This window comes from Oreochromis niloticus, linkage group LG6 (assembly GCF_001858045.2).
Source record: "Oreochromis niloticus isolate F11D_XX linkage group LG6, O_niloticus_UMD_NMBU, whole genome shotgun sequence".
Lineage (NCBI taxonomy): Eukaryota > Metazoa > Chordata > Actinopteri > Cichliformes > Cichlidae > Oreochromis > Oreochromis niloticus.
In genome coordinates this window covers 11966583-11986283 of record NC_031971.2, presented here as the reverse complement: position 1 = coordinate 11986283, position 19701 = coordinate 11966583, and the positions used below count along the sequence as shown (strand labels likewise).

Genomic DNA, 19701 nt, shown 5'->3' with positions numbered 1-19701 from the left:
ACAGCAGCAGCCACCGGTGAGTGACAGCTTGTCGCACAGTAAGGTCGGAAAGCCTGTGAATAATGGAGAGCAGCGGAGGGTTTGAACGTGTGTTTGCCATCAGACAGCGATTGCCGCGTGATATGAATTAATAAAAATATTCCAAATAAATTACAGTACCAGCATTTTAGTCATCAACTCATCATGTATTTATTTCAGTAACCCCACAGGGCACATGTGAAAAAAAAATCTATCTCTACCAGAAACCCACATTTCTGTAAATTGCCCACTGAAGCAGTTTTTTCTTGAGACTCTATTTCTGTTATTGACTAAAGCAATCAAGTCAGCTTGTTTCAGCTGAGCAGAGAATGAGCACTGCTTTATTCTCACTAATGGATGATGCCTTCAGATTGATGAGTTCTGTCAGCAGGATTTTTTCCCTTTCATGGTGAGGACATTAATCCGAGTCACTATTACTGTTCAGAACTCACCTGTTCCCTGAAGGATCTCATTTTTTGGTGCAGCTGTCTCATCTGTTTTACTCACAGATCAATCAGTTACCATTAAATGGTGCTTTTTCTTTAGAAGGACTGTGCTTTTGTCATGGTGGTTCAGGTCTGTCACTCTCTTCAATGACCAATGCCCTTTCCAGTGAATTTTTACAGTGAGTTTCATGTATAGCTAAGCAACTGACACAAATGTCAAGGAAGTGACCTCTTTTAAAAAACAAACAAAAAAAACAAAACAACCAAAAACCCAAATGCGTTTAGTTAGTCTTGGGTAGGCTCACCTGATTATCGGAGCTCTCACTGAGTCCCAGCAGATGGCGTTGGCCTGAGAGTGATTGTCAGAAGCTGTTTTCTGAACCTGTGTTGGAAATTTACAATTTCTCACATGTAGTGCACAGCAGGAAGCAGCCCACTCCGTTTTAGCTACTGGAAATGGTCCGTTTGGTTTAGGCGAAGGTGCTGCTGTACAAGAAGAAAAGAGGAATGACACGCTCTATTCTCACACTGATGGGAATCAGCACAGCTGGACATCACCTGGACTTTGCACTTAATCGGACATTATATCAAACATTTATATTCTCAGGTGCTACTCTATAAAGCTAATTCTTAGAAAAAGTTCAGGCCTAAACTGTGCATCGGTTACGAAGTCCATATCAGAGAGGCAATATGATTGGATCATCCATTCAAAACCCTTGTTAGTGCATGGGCGTGAGTCCACTGCCTGGACTAATGCTATGTTTCATTTGACAGTAAGGTATAAGTTATAGCTATTGTGTGATGACTGGAAGAACTATGCTGTGTTCCATGAGAAGTTTCGGGTTTTCTCTTCAGGTTTGGGATGCTTGCGATTATTGAGAAACAAAGAATTCGGAGACTTACTAGGACCACTGAAGAAATATAGATATATCCATGACTAGCAAATCAGATGGCTAATCGCAGAACTTGCTGAGACCTCCCTTGATTTCCTCCGATCTTTCTTCTTTTGTTACTAAACCTTTATGAACCATGAATGCTGAACCTAATTGCTGTTGTCATCTTGATCTCAAAGTATTAAAAGAAGAGCTTGCGACAGCTCATTGGTCACCACAGATTTATCCACGATGCACAAGTGCAAACAACAACAACAAAAAATGCTGCTGGTCTCTTTTGTTGTCAAGCTAGTTTCTCCAATAGCCAACTGCGGACACAAAGTGTCAGTGGTTTAAAGGATGTATGCAAACACTGATCTTTATCAGTCACAACTCTGTTTATGATAAGAGCGATCTGTCTTATATCCAACTATACCCAACATACTTCATGGGTATGTTTAAACTGATGTCCGTTTATAGATTTCACTTGCTGTCATGGAATGCCGCTGATCAGTAATAAATCTGCTAATAATAGCTCTTCTTCCTAAAAAAAACCACAGGTTTTATTTCACCCTGCCATATCTTCCATTAATGAGGTTATCTGGGCGCTATGAGTATATGATAACTTGGCATTTTCCATCTCTACTGTAGAGATTCTGGGGAATAAGGATTTGCAGAAAACAGCATATCGGGGCAATTACTGAAAGCACATTCATGAAATCCTTTAAGGCAGTTCATGTTGATGTAACTGAGTTTGCAGAGAAACCAGCCACAGCTGGAGTGTATTTATCTTTCAGTGGTAGCTCACAAAATCTACAAGGTGTGCATCCTGGTACATTCCTGCAATGTAGAAATTGGCAGACGCGAACCATTTTATTTGATTTGTTCCTGTCTTATCTGTACAAACACGTTCTAAATGTGTGCAGCTGTAACATGCAGTGTTAGAAGAGTGGAGCGACCCCCACCTCCCCACCCCGTGGTGTACATTTACTTGCCTCTGCAAAATGGACTTTTTCTTTTGAGGCTTGCTCTCCTCTGATAGTAGAGATGACACTATGCAGGGGGATGATCCTGTTCCAAATCTATGCTGATTCATGCATGGCTTTTCAATAGTCCATCAAGCATAACGCTCTATTCCAGCATGAAAAGTAGCACCAGCTAAATGAAAGAGAAATTGTTAAGTATTTCACTATAAGCAAAGTCATGTCCAAGTGACGAGATGACGTCAGAGAGGTGCGTGCCTGCGTGCACGAGATTGTTATTGTTTTCTCTTGTGAGCATGCGCAATAAATGGCCAGTGTGGTTCCCAGGCCAAAAGGAAGATGGCTATCGTTATTTTCTCTCCGTGAATATTAAGCCACTAAAGAGTGCAAGCTAGCCACTTTGGAAAAGGTTTACACGCAAGACTGCTGTAGTAATGTCTATCGCTACAGGTTATGGGCCCAGTCATACCAGCCAAAGGTGGTTTAAGCTTTTATTCGACGGCGATGAGAAAAACTACGAGCTCTGGGAAACGCGGTTCCTCGCGCACATGGAGTTGCGCGGCCTCGGTGCTGTCCTGCAGCAGGAAGCAGAGGACGACGAGGATGCCCGCGCCGAAGACGAAGCGAAGAACGGGGAAGCATACGCAGAGCTGGTACAGTGCTTGGATGACAAGAGTTTGTCACTGGTCATGAGAGATGCAAGAAATAACGGAAGAAAAGCGCTGGAGATTCTCCGCGAGCACTATGCAGGAAAAGACAAACCACGTGTCGTAAGTTTATACTGTGAACTGTCCTCCCTCCAGATGACTAGTAAAGAAACAGTAACTGACTATATTATCAGAGCAGAGACTATATTCACGTCATTAAGAAGGGCTGATGAAAATATAAGTGATGGACTCCAGATAGCCATGGTAGTAAAAGGGCTACCTGATTCATATAAACCCTTTGTCGTGCACATCACTCAGACAAATGACACGGTAACGTTCAGCGAGTTTAAAACAAAACTGCGGAGTTACGAGAGTACCGAAAGATACGGGAGGAGTGACGTGAGTGTAGAGGAGGACAACGTGATGAAGACCATCGGCGGGACAAGGTCGCGGGGAAGACAGAGAGGAAAGAAAGTGGACATGGCTACTATCGAGTGCTACACCTGTGGTAAAAAGGGACACATGGCCAGGACTTGTCTTGCAGATCCCCAGTTAAAGAGAGAGGAGCAAAACTGGGGCACACCACAACGAGGAAGAGGACGCGGTCGTGGACGAGGACGTGACTACATGAATAAAGCAGAGGAAGAGGCTACATCCTTTTGTTTCTTTAAAATGAGTGACTGTCCTATGCAACAAGAAAAGAAAAGTCTTTTAGTAGACTGCGGTGCCACCACACACATGATTAACGACGCCACAAAGTTCAAGACAGTGGACAAGAACTTCAAACCAGAGAACCACGTGATCGAACTTGCAGATGGAACCAAGGTGAAAGGAATGGCGAAGATGAGGGGCGACGCAGAGATCTACATCCTGGACAGCGAGGGACGGCAGGTGAAAACAAGGCTGAAGCAAGCACTCTTCGTCCCATCGTTTCCTCAGAACATTTTCTCAGTTAAAGCAGCAACAGCCAACGGAGCCGAACTCCATTTCAAGAATGGGGATAACTGGTTATTCCACAAAAATGGAACCAAATTTGAGGTGAAGGTGTACGGTAGGCTGTATTACCTGAACACTGTAGAAAATGAAAATGTTGATGAGATATATGGTTGTCATGATATTCAGACCTGGCACAGAATACTTGGTCATTGTAACCTAGATGATGTTGCAAAACTTGAAAAGGTGGTTAAAGGCATGACCATAAAAGGAAAACAGGAAGGGTCCAACCAAAACTGTGAAGTTTGCATACAGGGAAAATTCACACAAAACAGAAACAGACAGGCAGATGCTAAAGCTAAAACTATACTGGAGCTAGTACACACAGATTTATGTGGCCCTATAGAGCCAGTAGGCAAAGATGGGTACAAGTATGCGATAACATTTACTGATGATTACAGTGGAATGATTTTTCCGTACTTTATAAAAGCAAAGAGTGGCACAACAAAAGCTACAGAAAAGTTCATTGCAGACGTAGCTCCATATGGAAAGATAAAATGTATAAGATCCGACAATGGTACAGAGTTTACCGGGCAACCGTTCCAAACTTTACTCAGGAGTAATGGGATAAGGCACGAGACTAGTGCACCCTACTCACCACACCAGAACGGAACTGCAGAAAGAGGTTGGAGAACCTTATTTGAGATGTCACGATGCATGCTGTTGGAGAGCAAACTCCCAAAGCATTTATGGACGTATGCTGTGCAAACAGCTGCCCAAATCCGCAACAGATGTTACAGTAGGCGACTGGAACAGACTCCTTACTGTGTATTCACTGGAAAAACACCTGACCTATCAAACATGAAGGTATTCGGTTCTGAGTGCTACGTGTACAAACAGGATAAAAAGAAACTGGACTCTAGATGTGAAAAGGGAATTTTCTTAGGCTATGACAAATATAGCCCAGCCTACAATGTCTACTATCCTGAAGTAGGAAAGATCCAAAAACACAGGCTGATAAAATGTCTTACTAAAAGTAGTGCAGACAGTCAGACACAAACAGATTTTGACGTCAGAAATGTTTTTGAGATCCACAAAAATACACCACCAAACATGGTTGACCAAAATGAAGTAGAACCAAAGGCGAGTGTAGAACCAAACCTAGATGAGTTTACAGGGGCAGATTCAACAGAAAGTACTCAGGAAGGAGAAGAAGTGAGATATCCTACAAGACAGAGAAAAGCTCCAGAGTATTTAAAGGATTATCAATGCAAAACTGAGTGTGACAATGATGATGATGAAGGTGTAGACTATTTCTATAAAGTGGCTTATGGGGTGCCAATAACATTCAAAGAAGCCATGGACTCTAAAAAATCAAAAATGTGGAAAAATGCCATGAGAGAGGAAATGAACTCTTTAAAGGAAAATGAGACTTTTATTTTGATGCCACTGCCAGAAGGTAAACAAGCAGTGGGAGGCCGTTGGGTGTATGCAGTAAAGGAAAGCCCAGATGGATCTGAGACTTACAAAGCAAGGTATGTTGCAAAAGGATATGGACAAAAAGAAGGGATTGACTATAAAGAGACTTTTTCACCAACAGCGAGTATGACGTCTGTTCGAGCTTTGATGCAGGTGGCGGTGCAGGAAGACCTCACACTGCACCAAATGGACGTAAAGACTGCTTATCTCCACGCTCCGATGGACTGTGAAGTTTATGTGGAGCAACCAGAAGGTTTTGAGGTAAAATCCAAGACAGGAGAACACTTAGTGTGTAAACTGAACAAGTCACTGTATGGTTTAAAACAGTCGGGACGTAACTGGAACTTGTTACTGCACGATTACCTTGAAGAGAATGGTTTTGTCCAGAATGATGCTGATCATTGTGTCTACAACAGAGGTTCTGAGAGTGGGAAGGTCATTCTATTAGTGTGGGTAGATGACTTGATCATAGCAGCAAGTGACAACACCTTACTCAGGGATGTGAAAGAGGTGTTAAAGAAAAGGTTCAAGATGAAAGACATGGGTCCACTTAAACATTTTCTAGGCATCGATTTTTCACAGGGTGAGGGAGAGATTAAAATGACTCAAAAAAGACATATTGAAAAGGTGCTGACAAAATTGGGGATGTCCGATTGTAAACCGAGATTCACGCCAGGCGAGCAAAAGTTAAGTTTTGACAGTGAAGGAGAGATCATTGATCCTACAGGGTACAGAGAGATGGTGGGAAGCTTGATTTACATTATGACATGCACCAGACCCGATCTAAGCTGGATCGTTAGTAAATTATCACAACATCTTGCGGAACCAAAACAACAGCACTGGTCTGCAGCAAAACATCTATTGAGATATTTGAAGGGTACTAGAGACCAAGAGCTTCACTATCACAAAAGTGAGAAAGGTCTAAAGCTTGAAGGGTACAGTGATGCTGACTGGGCGTCAGATAAAGATGACAGGAGGAGCACAACTGGATACTGTTTTAGTCTAACTGAAAATGGTCCAGTTATATCCTGGAAAAGCAGAAAACAGTCAACAGTAGCTCTATCTACGTGTGAGGCAGAGTATATGGCGCTGGCTGCTGCTACCCAAGAAAGTATGTATCTTGTACAACTACTTAGAGGAGTAGATAGTAGAGAGCATGTACCTGTTAAGATATATGAAGACAACCAGGGGGCGATAGCTTTATCAAAGAACCCGGTATGCACACAGAGGAGCAAACACATAGATATAAAGTTTCACTTTGTTCGATCTGCGCACACTAAGGGAAAGATATCTATTGAGTACTGCCCTACTGAAAATATGATAGCTGATGTTCTTACTAAGTCAGTGACAAAGGTCAAGTTCGAGAGTTTCAAGGAGTATCTATTTGGAAAATAAAATGGATCAGCACAGAGAATCCTAAAAAAAAAAAAAAAAAAAAATGAACAAAGGAGCGATGCAAAGTTTTTTTTGAGTATGGCCAGTATTGAAAAATATATCTGTATATTTTTTTGTTTGTTCTATTTTCTATTACAGAGAACAACGAACATGTCTTTGAGTGGGAGTGTTAAGTATTTCACTATAAGCAAAGTCATGTCCAAGTGACGAGATGACGTCAGAGAGGTGCGTGCCTGCGTGCACGAGATTGTTATTGTTTTCTCTTGTGAGCATGCGCAATAAATGGCCAGTGTGGTTCCCAGGCCAAAAGGAAGATGGCTATCGTTATTTTCTCTCCGTGAATATTAAGCCACTAAAGAGTGCAAGCTAGCCACTTTGGAAAAGGTTTACACGCAAGACTGCTGTAGTAATGTCTATCGCTACAGAAATTAAAGGATTCACAGCAGCAGATCCTCACAAAAACACCCAAGAAAGGTTACTCGGAGACAATCACATGTCCAGTCAGTGCGGCCCCACACCGATGTGAAAAGATCAACCCTAACCTGACTGTCAGTCACTGCATGACCCGCAAGTTAGAATTTGCTGTAAAACATACGACAGAGTGAAATCATTTTCAGATATTTATTCACTCTCTCTACTCATTTTTCTCAAAAGTCCAAGGCCTGCTGTTTGTCTCAGATGGACCAGTGTTTGCCTGCTTTCCTGTTTGTACATTTTCAGTGCTGTGAGGAGTTGCAGGGCTGCTGCAGGGCACCCCTCCACACCAAAGCAACAAAGAAGCCAGAAGTCCTTCATCAAAGCAGACTTTTTCCTGAGTCTGACAAGGAGGAATGTACTGTAGCTGCCTATTTCTGTAGTTATTTATCTAGATGACAGCAACCAGTTATATGGTGTGCTTTGTCCATTCACTCAGATTCAGACGCATCAAGGTCGATGGTCACTGTGTTCTGTGAGACCTGCTTGCTATCTTTCAGCGTTGGAGTAAGTGCTTCTCAAGAATCGTCACTGATGAGTTCCTTATCTGCCAGTTGATGGCTCTGACCCTATTCTGGGGTCATGCCGCCAATCACTGCAACAGAAGTCAAACCAGCTGTCAAGAAGATGAAATGTGGGCCAGACAGCATCCCAGCTGGGGTGTGAAAACTCCCTGGCTGCCATAATGCCTCAATTCTCGCAAGCCAGTTCAACTGAATCATTAGTCATGACGAAGTGCTTCGGTTTGGATGACCAGCACTACAGTGCCCATTTGGAAGGGCAAAGGTGATGTCATGAAGTGCACAAGTTATCAGATGATTTGGAGAAAGCCTTCAACTGGATCCTGCAAGAGCTAATCTTTGCTCTTCAGGCACACAACGTACCAGAAGACCATGTCCAATCCAACTGCTTTACCTCACCATCACCAGCATTATACAGTACCCAGGGGAGACCTCGCTGCCTTTTACCATCAATGTTTGGGTCCACCAAGGATCAGCCCTTTTGCCATTGTTTTTCATCCTCTGCATGGACAAATCAATGGCCAATCTCCTGTTGTGGATTGTAGATTATAGAGAAACTAAACCCAAAGACAGTGACATCATCACCACTGACTGTAATAACCTCCTGGGTACACAGGCCTGGGTCATCAACTCGCTAGGACCCCCTGTCCCCAGCAGATGCCTGTTTGCCTAAAGTCAAACATTTACAAGATCATTGAGTTCCCAGCTGCTCTTTATGTACCTAATTGCTGGCCAGCAACAACAACACATGTACAGGCATTCCACTCAAGGGGAATTCACATGCTTCAGTGGATTCTAGGCCTCACCCTATGGTACTATGCCGCTAGTGAAGATATCAGAAAATGAAAACGAAAATAAATGGCACTAATCACAGAAAAGATGAAACTTCAATGTACATGATGCCAGAAGTGATGAGGACTCTGTGTCAAAAAACTCATTGCCAGAGGGATATCTAAAATCCGGTGGCTTTGCTGCCTCAGGGAAGACATGCAGTGCTTGAATGTCACGCTAGAAGACGCCTTTGATCGCTCCAGGTGGAGACAGATGTGGAACACAGTGGACCCAGAGACTACGTGGGACAAACACTAAGAAGATTTGGTTGACAGCATGCTGTGCTTTTGCATTTTGAGGTGATTTCACATTATAGTGAAGTTAAATGGCACAACTGCCCAAATGACGCTGTGCGAAAGGGGATTTAGTTGCGGCAAATCAAAATTGCTATGGTCCCCCGTCCTACCACTGCTGCTTCAGGCTTCTCATCCTCTTGCCTTCTTTCTTTCTTTCTTTCTCTCTCTCTATGTCGTACATCTATGAGTCTGCATGGGCTTTGTTGCAGGGGGCGTGACGTGCAGCGGATTCCCTCACTTCCTTCGCTGGCACGGCTGCTCATCCTTTCACTACTTTGTTGCAGTTTGAGGCTGTTTCAAAATCTCTTGTTAAAATAACGACTGTTAACTCTTTCCCTGTGTCCTCCTTCGCTCTGCACCAGGCTTAGAACCTTAACAAAAATGGCATTTAAAAATCGCATAAAACTCTCCCAAATCAAACATGCAGAGCTACCTGCTGTGGCGATCCCTTGTGAATAAGGGAGCAGGTGAAAGTAACTCACTCGTATTTGCATTTGATTGCATTACTGGTGTGCAAAATAGGAAAACCGGGACTGAGAATATTCTGCAAATTCATTCATTAATGTTCAAAAAAATCAACAAAATCTAAAAATCTGGTGAATTCAGTGACTGTACCTGTTTAGATGAAGTTTTTTTTATCTTTAAACACGACTTTGTCAGCAGTGATAAATAACAGATTCGCTAACAGGCTTTGGAGTACTGCTTACAGGCCCACTGTGGTTCCTGGATTATGAAAAAGAAGTTTCAAACACATTTCCAGAAAGTGAATATAATATTAAAAATCCTTACATAGTAAATGGAAAAACACTTTCTATAAGACAGGGCGGTCCAGTTGTTCAGTGGTTCGGTGCAGAGTTTGAACGCTCGCCCTGTGCTTACGTGAGTTTCCTCTGGGTACTTCAGCTTTCTCCCACAGTCCAAACAAAACATGCATGATAGGTTATTTAGTGATACTGAATTGGCTGTGGATGAGAAGCAAACGAAGAGCTTAAAGTGCAACACCTGTATGAATGCATGGTAAATTGTGACTTCTAGTCTGAAGCATTTTGAGTGGTCGGTAAGACCAGAAAACGCAGTGCATTTTCCTAAAGCATTCAAATCTAACATTACTGACTAAACACCTCCATCTGAGCACAGCTCATGCTGTGATTTGATTCAGACTGATTCTGATGTATATAGGTGTACAGGAAGAAGTGGGCGGCCACTGCTGCCCTTTTGTTTTCCCTGCCCTTTTCATGCTGAAAAACAGAAACAGAGTCCCCAAACAAGGTGCTGCAAACACCCATTCTCAGATTAGCCATAAAGGGGCACTTCCTCTGCAGCATTCACTCTATGCAGTGCACATTACGCACCTGGCAAACTCTCCTCCATGGATTTTATTTGTCAGCAATGAGCATTCAAGGTCACGGAAATGTTTTTAATCTTAACAAAAAGCACACTCTCGCTCCTACATTTAAAAAAAGGACTGCAGCTCATTTAAACATCACATACCTGCCAAACCTGCTCACGGATCCTGGACGCAGGTCAAGCCCATCGAATTCATCATTTTAACGTTATACATCATTAACTGTATTACTGCAGTACTTGTTTGGGTCTTAATAATACTAATGTCAGCATAATCATCAGCTAGAGTGCTAATTTGGGAGGAAAGAAAACAAATTGTTCAGATTTTGTGGATAAATGTGATGTCTTTTTGTTTTTTGAATCATGTACGAAAACTTTTTCGGAGGTTTACTTACAAATTATGTGAGCGAATCTCTGGTTTGGTCACAGACCTGCAAGCTTAGACTGACCGAGTGTGGGAGTTGCAGGGAACATAAATGATTTAGTCTTTAAAATGGAGTTAAATAATAAATATCAGGAGCTGACTCATAACTTCATCACCAACTTTTCACGCCAGCAGTCAATATCTCAGAGTCAGATTTTCTTTTCTCTTCTTTATCTTACATGAGTGTTTGATGTGGAGGATTCTTTGGTTTATTGTGTGGAATTAATGGAGAAATCTTTTGATGTCACAGATCGAGACTTCTCTTCATGAAATGCAAACTATACTCTTTCTATTTAGTATTTATCTTTTAATCAGATATTTCATAACGGACTGGGTAAATGCGTCAGATGAGGTCAAAAGCCATCATCCTGGATTTAAAGTTAAATTTATCATCTTTGTTCCTCGCACACGCCAAAGAAAATGTGTTGCTTGGCCCACATTAAAAGTGTGAGAAGGGGCAATTTTGCCATCAGCCATGAACTTCATGTTTAAAAATGGACGGGAGATGCAACCTGTCGACCTGTTACCAAATAAATTAGTCCACTGTGGAGAGACTGACAGCAGTGTGTGCATGAATTTCAGCCTTTGATAAAAATGTTTTGTGACAGGCAATTATTAATTCACCGAATAGAAGAAGCCAAGTGATCAAGGTCCATGGCATTTTAATATAACATTCCAAGTTAATTAGATAGAAAAATGGACATTTCTTCCTCATGTGAGCTCCTATTTAGCAGGACAGGTCTTGTGCATTGCTGCAGTCACCACAGAGATCTCTGAGCTCAGTGATTATCAGTTTAACGGGGAGAAGGTGCGATAGGGTCAGTAACACTAGCCTCTCCAATTATTCTGTCCTATTTGATTAATTTGCATAATTTTCCTTCAGCGGTTGTGACCAGAATGTAACTGGTCTGCATGTTATGAAATGCTCTGAGTATACGAAGGGCATGATGAGCAACTATATGGCCCTGTTTGCACAATCATATCTCAATACAGATGCAGACAGTAAGCACAGCAAACTGTATAGGGCCTGAAATGCAGACGCACTTGGTGGCCAACAGAGGGCGAAACCTCTGGTTTCAAAAGAAAAGTAAGACAAGTCTATTAGAAAGTTACCCTGCTGCTGACCCGATTTATTACCTCAGTAATCACTCTTCTGATGACTTTATGGTATCTATCAAGTCTTATTTAATGCAGCACAACCATAAGTTTGTAATTTATTGTCCCATTCAGAGAGAAATAAACAATAAAAAACACTATATGTTCGGGTTCGGCTCCCTTATGTCTGACAAATACCTGCTATGCAATCCAATGGGTGATGCAATGGCACAGCAGCATCTTTTTTATGCTGTCTATACTTGAAAAAAGTATGAAATTAAATCTCACCATATTTTTTATATTATAAATTTTCCTTCATAGTTATTGGAAAAGTTCCAGGTGATGGGCTCATGAAGCTGGTTCAGAGAACAGAGTTTGAAAGCTGTCACCAAAGCCAAAGGAGGCTATGAACAAACTTGACATTAAAATATACTGCTCAAAAAAATGAAAGGAACACCATTTTAATCAGTACTGCATCAAGTCAATTCCACATCTGGGTTGTTGATGTGTTCAGTTAAGTAGCAGAAGGGGGTTGTAATCAGTTTCAGCTGCTTTGGTGAAGTTAACAACAGGTGCACCAGAGGGGCAACAATGAGACAACCCCTAAAACAGGAATGGTTTTACAGATGGAGGACACTGATATTTTTCCTCCTCATCTTTTCTGGGGTTTTTTTCCCACTGGTTTTGCATTTGGCTAGGGTCAGTGTCACAACTGGTACCATGAGGCGATATCTGGACCCTACAGAGGTTGCACAGATGGTCCAACTCCTCTGGGACGGCACATCAATACATGTTGTTACCAGAAGGGTTGTTGTGTCTCCAGCTCAGTCTTAGGGAGGAGATTCCAGGCTAGCAGTTACTCTAGGAGAGCTGGACAGGGCTGTAGAAGGTCCTTAACCCATCAGGTGGACACATGGAACAGCTTGAGCACAGCCAGAGCTGCAGAAGGACCTCTAGCAGGTGTAAATATTCAGAAACAGACTTTATGAGGGTGTTCAGCATGACCAGTTTCGTGGTACATCAGTGATGTTCTGGGGAGGCATATCCATGGAGGGACGCACAGACCTCTACAGGCTAGGCAACAGCTTCATTTGGTGAGACTATCAGGCAGTTCCTGGAGGATGAAGGAATTGATACCACTGACTGGCCCCCATGCTCACCTGACCCTGATCTCTGGGACATTATATTCCAGTCTATCTGTTGCAATCTGTTTGCACTTTGGACTATCCAGGAGCTCCAGGAGTGATGCCCTGGCCCACATCTGGCAGGAGATCCCCCAGGACACCATCCACCTTGTCATTAGGAGTACGCCCTGATGTTGTCAAAAATGCAGAAACCCACGCAGGGACCATACAAACTACTGAGTATTATTTTGAGTTGCTGCAATGAAATTTGGATTAAATAGACTAACCAGCTGCGTGGTTTGAATTCAGCCCTCTGTAGGGTCATCATTTTCATTTCCATCAAACATTGTGGCGACCCACTGAGAGCTGATGTGTTTTGAACGTCTTCCTTTAATCTTTTAGCAGTGTATATCTTTGAATTGCTCTTTGTTCTGAATTCCATATACAATAATTATTGGTTTTTGTGTCTTCAGTGATGCTCTGAAAAGTAGCTAGGTAATAATAAGGGAATAATAAAGAAAAAACCTTAAATAAATAGATGTATCCTGTGTTTTGATCAGTACTCCATTTATGTTGATTGAACATAACCATGAACTCCTTTAGTTTCAGGTGCTGTTCTTAAACAAAAACCTTTGATGTTTCTTTGATCATACAATATGCTTCTAATTGAATCTGAGACTTGCCAACAGAAGTGACCAACACACAGGATAATTTTCAGTATCCATATAGCTTCAAGCTCTGCCTGCTGCATGTATATTCTCAAACACGGGTGCTGGGGAAGTGGGCTAACATCTGCTTTGCCAGTATTTGTTTTATCCCTGTAGCAGGCAATAAATCTGACCCTGCCATTTATCATTAACCCGTTTGTTTCCAGGGGAGCGTGGTTACTATAGCTGGTCAGATTACAGATATATATAGGATCTAAACACTGAGCTTTTTGACTCATTCAGTCAAAATCCATCGCTGCTGCCAGAGTGATGGCAGAACTGTAAGCTACAAGTCACTAAGCCATTTGGCTCCTGTAATCAATCAGAAGACAGAATTGAGTTTACCTCTCTTTGTGTGTCAAGAGAAGAGGCAAATGTCAATTTTATGGGTTGTAACTGAAACACAGAGTGCCCTCACTTTAGCACACAGGAGCCTGTGGAGTGAAGTGAGACACTTTTTGATTGATTATAGGGTTTCATAAGTGCCATAGGTGCAGTGTGATTGAGTACGAGGCGGTGTATGCGTGTGTACGTGTGTGTGTGTGTGTGTGTGTGTATGTGTGTGTGTGTCGGGCAGCAGCTGCTCGCTCCCTGACTCTTTATCCCTTCCTCTCACATATTCAGTCCTGCAGTGGCGGATGGGCTCGGTGCTCCCGCCTGCAGGAGCGCAGACATCTGAGCTCGTTAGTGTTAAAGAAAAGCTGACGGAAACACAAAGAGCTCTCCCAACAACAGAGCACGCTGTCGCTTTGGGACTGAAAGAGGGATTTTACAGCGCATATACCAGTTGTCAGCGATCCAGGAGCAACTTTGCTACTGTCTTCTTTTTTTTTCCTTTTTTTGCGCGCGTGTGTGTTGCAGATCTTCTGGCTGCCTCTTTAACATCCTCAGGCTTTCAGCATCAAGATGATCCGCATATGCACAGTCAGTAAAACTCTCTGGGTCAGCTCTTTGTATTTATATTGTCATTATTTTACAAACTGCTATCTCATTTTTCCACCTTTTAACTAATTATGGTTTTGATTATGTCTTTTGCTTTGATTTCTAGGTGATGTGGTTACGTGGACTCTGTCTCTGCTCATAGCCTAAATGAAATTTTTTTTCTAGGGGCACTTTAGGAAAGTAAAAAACTAACATTATTATTTTTTTCTTATTCTTAATGAGGTTGTTGTAACTAAAAAAAAATGAGAGCAAATATTGACTTACTTACTTAGGTCATTAAATGCGTGTCAGTGGTTTTCTGTCCAGGAACGTGTGATTTGCTGTTGCCAGTTCTGCGTAGCTGTTAATACAGCTACAGGTGAAAACAGCCTCTGATATCTGCCCGGTTTCTCTAAACAGATGGGACTGCATCACTATGACGGACTACAGGTGCGAGGAGGACGAGAGCGTGAGGCAGACGGGGGGTGGTTTGTATGAGTTTTCCCTTCCTTGAAGGTGAGAAAGACTATTAATGTCTGGTGGTGGATTATCAGGTTGAGACAGCCACTCCCTCGAGGAATGAATGTACCACACGTTACATAAGAACTGCACTGGGACCAGTGTTGAACAGCGTCATGACTCCAGCTGACTCATAGGATGTGGCATAAGATGGGAAACCAAGGTTTTCATTTCTCTAAAGAGATTTTTGTCCACGCGCTTCAGAAGGACCTGCAGAACTCAAGGCAAGAATGTGGAACCTGATGTGACGTTTTTGATGAGGATTTCTCCCCTTTTTGGATTTTATTAATGTATGTTTTTGGCTTTTTCTTTTTCGTCTGTCAGAATGGATTTTAACATGGACCAAGGTAAACCCATCCAGTAAGCCATCCAGCTGAGAGATTTCCATATTTCTCTACTGCTTCCACTGGGAAGCAGCATGGATCCTTCCCGTGACCAGCTGTCGGACTGGAGCTCAGTTGAGCCCACCTTCACCACACAGCTGCAGCACGACAGCGCTCAGCAAAAACTCAACCACAGTTACAGCTTCCACAGCGCTCTAAATATGCCCGCCACCTTCATCCCCCCGACTGGCTCTCTTCATCAGCCTCTGCCCTCTCTGCTGCCCACCGCTGTTGTTCCGTACTCCTCTTTCATCGCCTTCCCTTTCTTGTCCACCACCTCCTCCTCAGCCATCAGGCAAACATCATATTCCTCTTTCGATTTATCCTTTTCCAACTTTTCCTCGAATGATTTGGCAGACCTGGAGAGCATGCTGCTCTGGACCCTCCACGAGCCCAGCACCATTGCTTTGACTGTAATGTACAGCCTGTCATTCATTTTGGGATTCGTTGGCAATTTGATGTCCCTTCGAGTCCTCACCAGCCGGCGCAGTCGGCAGCTAGCTGGCGTGAGTGCTACACGCAGTCTCCTGGTGAACTTGGCGGTGTGTGACCTGGCTGTGGTGTGCGTGTGCATGCCCATTACCTTGGGAAGCCAGATCTACACCGCCTGGGTGTACGGTGACCTCTTGTGTCGAGCGGTGCCCTTCACGCAGGCTGTCTCGGTCTCGGCCAGCGTGTTAACGCTGACGGTGATCAGCGTCAACCGTTACTATAGCGTTCGATCACCACTGCGAGCTCGCACCATGTTCACCCGCCGCCGGATCTTGGCAACTGTTGCTGTGGTGTGGACGGTGTCCTCGATGATGTGCGCTCCCATCGCGGTGATGAACCGGCGTCGAGAGATCAGCTTTGAGACTTTCACCATCTTGGTCTGTCAGGAGGAGTGGCCTCAGCATCGTCTCAAACAGGGGTAAGTCATCCAACAGCCTGCAGATCGTACCAGAGTCCAATGACCTAGTTTGTATTACAAGATTCAGACTCAGTTCAGCCGTGATCGACACAAATGGAAATGGAGTCTGAGGGTCCTGACACAAACGCTCAGCCCTGAGTGCTGTTAGGCTGTGCTTTTGTACGGATGTCCACCGCTTGTGGGTTTTTCTTACCCTCCAGCTCTGCTGCCAGGAATGAATGTTTAATTGAGCACATCAGATTGGAGGAGGCATCAGAGATGGCTCTCCTATTGGCTGTTCAGACTAGCTTTGTGAGTAAGTTGTAATTTGAGGCAAAACAGTTTCTTTGCCCATGCTGGTTGTTAAAGTTACTATCCTCTGTCAGGGGTCATATATTTATATGCAGGGAGCCACTTATCATGCAGAGGTGTCTGAAGAGTCAAATCGACAATTTCAACATTGACGATGCTCGAAAGAGTCCATCTTCTTTTCTTCTTCTTCTTTGTTTTGTTTCCATTAATCATAGGCTGCCAAGTAGCTCAAAATGACTTCTGTTGTTTGCACTCTCCACTTTCATTTTAGCTTTGTGGCCATTGTGGCGACATTGTCTGTGAATCCATTTAGCAGAAGTGATGATTATCCACCAATACCATCAACACACAGTTTTCAGTTCTAAGACAATAATGCTGGTTATAATCCTGCAATATTTATCCTTGTATTACGTCGGTAAAAACAGGAATAAGTTGAAGTTTTGTGAAGAATCCTTTGTTTTCCTGATATCTATACTTCCACTGCAATTGATATAACTTTGAAATGTTGCTGCAATAAAAAAATATCTTTCTCATTAGCTATAGCTCCATTTGGAGGGTGCCAATGCAAAACAAAATGTGAATGTTAGAATTCCACCACATAAACTGCACATAAAACTGCTGCTACATATTTTAGGGTTTCAGAAAAGATTGAAATTACCATCTCATTGTTTAACGTTTTCACTTCTTCACTTCGCTTCTTCTGCAGATACAACGTGCTGCTGTTTGTGATGCTCTACTGTTTGCCAGTGACCTTTAACCTCACCATAGGATTCCTCACGGGCAGGCGGCTTTGGGGAGGAAAGAAATCCACTTTCTCTGATCTCGATCCTCGAAGCCAAGCTCTTCACACCTCACGCCTTAAGATGCGTCAGAAGATTGCCAAGATGGTGGTGTGTCTAGTGCTTCTATTTGCAGTGTCCTGGTTGCCGCTCTACTTGGCTGACCTTTGGATTGACTGCGAGCAAAGGCCATCGTCTTGGCTCCTGCAGACAAGACCGTTTGCCCAGTGGCTTGGCCTGACAAACTCCAGCCTTAACCCGATCTGCTACTGTTTCATCGGAGACCTGTACCGCTCAGCAAAGGTCATACGGACACGATACTACCAAAAGGTTGCCTCTCTTTTCAACTCCGCGTCATTCTCCAGCTCAGTTACAGTGGCGCCTCCTGCAGCAGGGATTACAGACAGCAAAGTGTCATCTGCTGAGCGCCGCCCTATCGCTGCTGCCGTGGCGGCGTCTGCATCCATGGTTACAATACCGAGGCTCTTGAACTTGGCGAGAGTCCAGGGCCTGGGGCAGAAGGTCAGAGACAGTTCAGACAGTCGAGCGGGCTCCGACCACAGCATCTCAGACTGGTGTCGGTCCAGCCCCAGCGTGTGCGACAGCTCCTTGTTACCCTGCCAGCTCCACGCCCTCCAGCACACCATACAAAAAGCGGACTTCCTGCCAACACGGAGACACTCTCTAAATGAGAAAGCTGGACCGTTACCTTTAGGAATCAGTCCTGTGGAAATAGACGTGCTACCTCCGAGGAGGCATTCGGGGGATAGAGTGTATAGTCTGTCAGCTGATAAGAGAGACATCATTACTTTGGGCAAAGCTGCTTTCTGTTATGCTGGGCAGCACAGGAGCAAAACACCACAAACCTACTCTCTGGTTGGAGGCACGGAGGATGAAACAACGGATATGACCAGCCTATGAAAACTGCACTTTATCTGATGTATCAGCCGGGAGGAATTGTTTCCTTTTCTCCTGCAGGCAGTATAAACACGCACACCGCTCCCGAGTTAAAGTTTGCAGTAAACATTGTAGAATAATCCATGGCAAGAGTCAGTCGTTGCTTTGAGGATAAAGTGACCTGCTCTATACTCTCTCCTTCTTTTCATGTGTAGAAGCCTCTCCGTGTCATCCGGAGCACATGGGACCCGAGACTTGAATTTGCAACAATAAGTTCTTTTATTTTTTAAGGCATGTGGAGGCAGGAGCAATGGACTGATCAACGTAAGGCAACAGCCAGAGATTTATTTAGCCTGGGGTGAGAAAACTAGTTATCATTAAGAAGGATAAATTATGGAGCGTGCCATTACATGCAAGTGATATCATAGTTACAACAGCTTCTATCATTTGCCTAAGACAATAACGCAGCAGGAGGTAAAGTGTCATGTGTCGCTGCTTTTCTTTGTTTTTCACTGTTTTTGCTAATGGCTTTGATTGTATTTTGTGCTCACGGGCCATGTGGGAACAAACTGTATTATACACAGACTGTCTGCGAGAGTTTCTGACAGGTCTTCACTGAATAATGTTACCATTAATGTCTGTTTTGCAATGTTAAATCAAGTCGAGAAAGATTTCAGGAAGGAGGAGCAACATACATTAAAGCTTTTTTTATCTAATTCAGCGTGAATCTTGGGAAGTATTATTAAACATGAACTTTTGCAAAGGGCATTGCCCTGCACACGTTTTTGCTTCATGCATTTACATAACTAAGTTGGCTGTAACTAAACAACGGCTTTTATGTGAATATAATATAAATGTAATATAACACTGAATAAAACAGCACTTCATTTTCTGGAGCCTTAAAAGGACTGACTGACCGGAAAGTGCAAGAAAAAAATTATGTGCGTGAACCTCCATGTGTACTGAACGATAGAGCTCTTTTTAAGGAATGTAGACTGAGAAGGTGAATCCGCATACAGTAAATTCTCACCATTAAGGAAAGTAAGGAGACAGTCACAGTTAAAAAAAAAGAAAAAGAAAAAAACAACTTAATATTATTTTCATGGAGTTGAACAATAAATAAGTAAAAAATAGAGAATTACTAACGTTGTGTAAAACGAAGAATTCTCAGTGGCCCAGATTTGTAACAAAAGCTAAATTATTCACTACTTTTATATAAATAACTTTGTTAAGCTTTTCAGTTGTGTAAAGGTAGCATCAAAAACAAGTTTAAGCTTTGAGCAAGATGAAGCTATGTGCTCTATCGGACAATTAATGTCTATTTGCACAAAATAGATATTTGCCAGGGCCGGGTTTACATTCAACACCCACTTTGTTAGGTACACTGCTCTGGTACCATTTTGGTACTTTTA

The 19701-nt window shown here is 43.0% G+C and overlaps 1 protein-coding gene across 2 annotated transcripts; it reads left to right on the top strand.

The window, feature by feature from the left end:
* The first annotated feature begins 14190 nt into the window (after positions 1–14190).
* On the top strand, positions 14191–19207 carry LOC102077197 (galanin receptor type 2). 2 transcript variants are annotated; one of them, XM_005462640.4, is made up of 3 exons: positions 14191–14513; positions 14931–16322; positions 17320–19207. In XM_005462640.4, exons 2-3 carry the CDS (start codon positions 15448–15450, stop codon positions 18311–18313), a joined length of 1869 nt encoding a protein of 622 aa, XP_005462697.1. In that variant the 5' UTR covers positions 14191–14513; positions 14931–15447; the 3' UTR covers positions 18314–19207. The 2 variants fall into 2 exon arrangements, with proteins under 2 accessions (XP_005462697.1, XP_005462698.1); XM_005462641.4 differs by having other exon boundaries at positions 14191–14531.
* Positions 19208–19701: the final 494 nt, after the last annotated feature.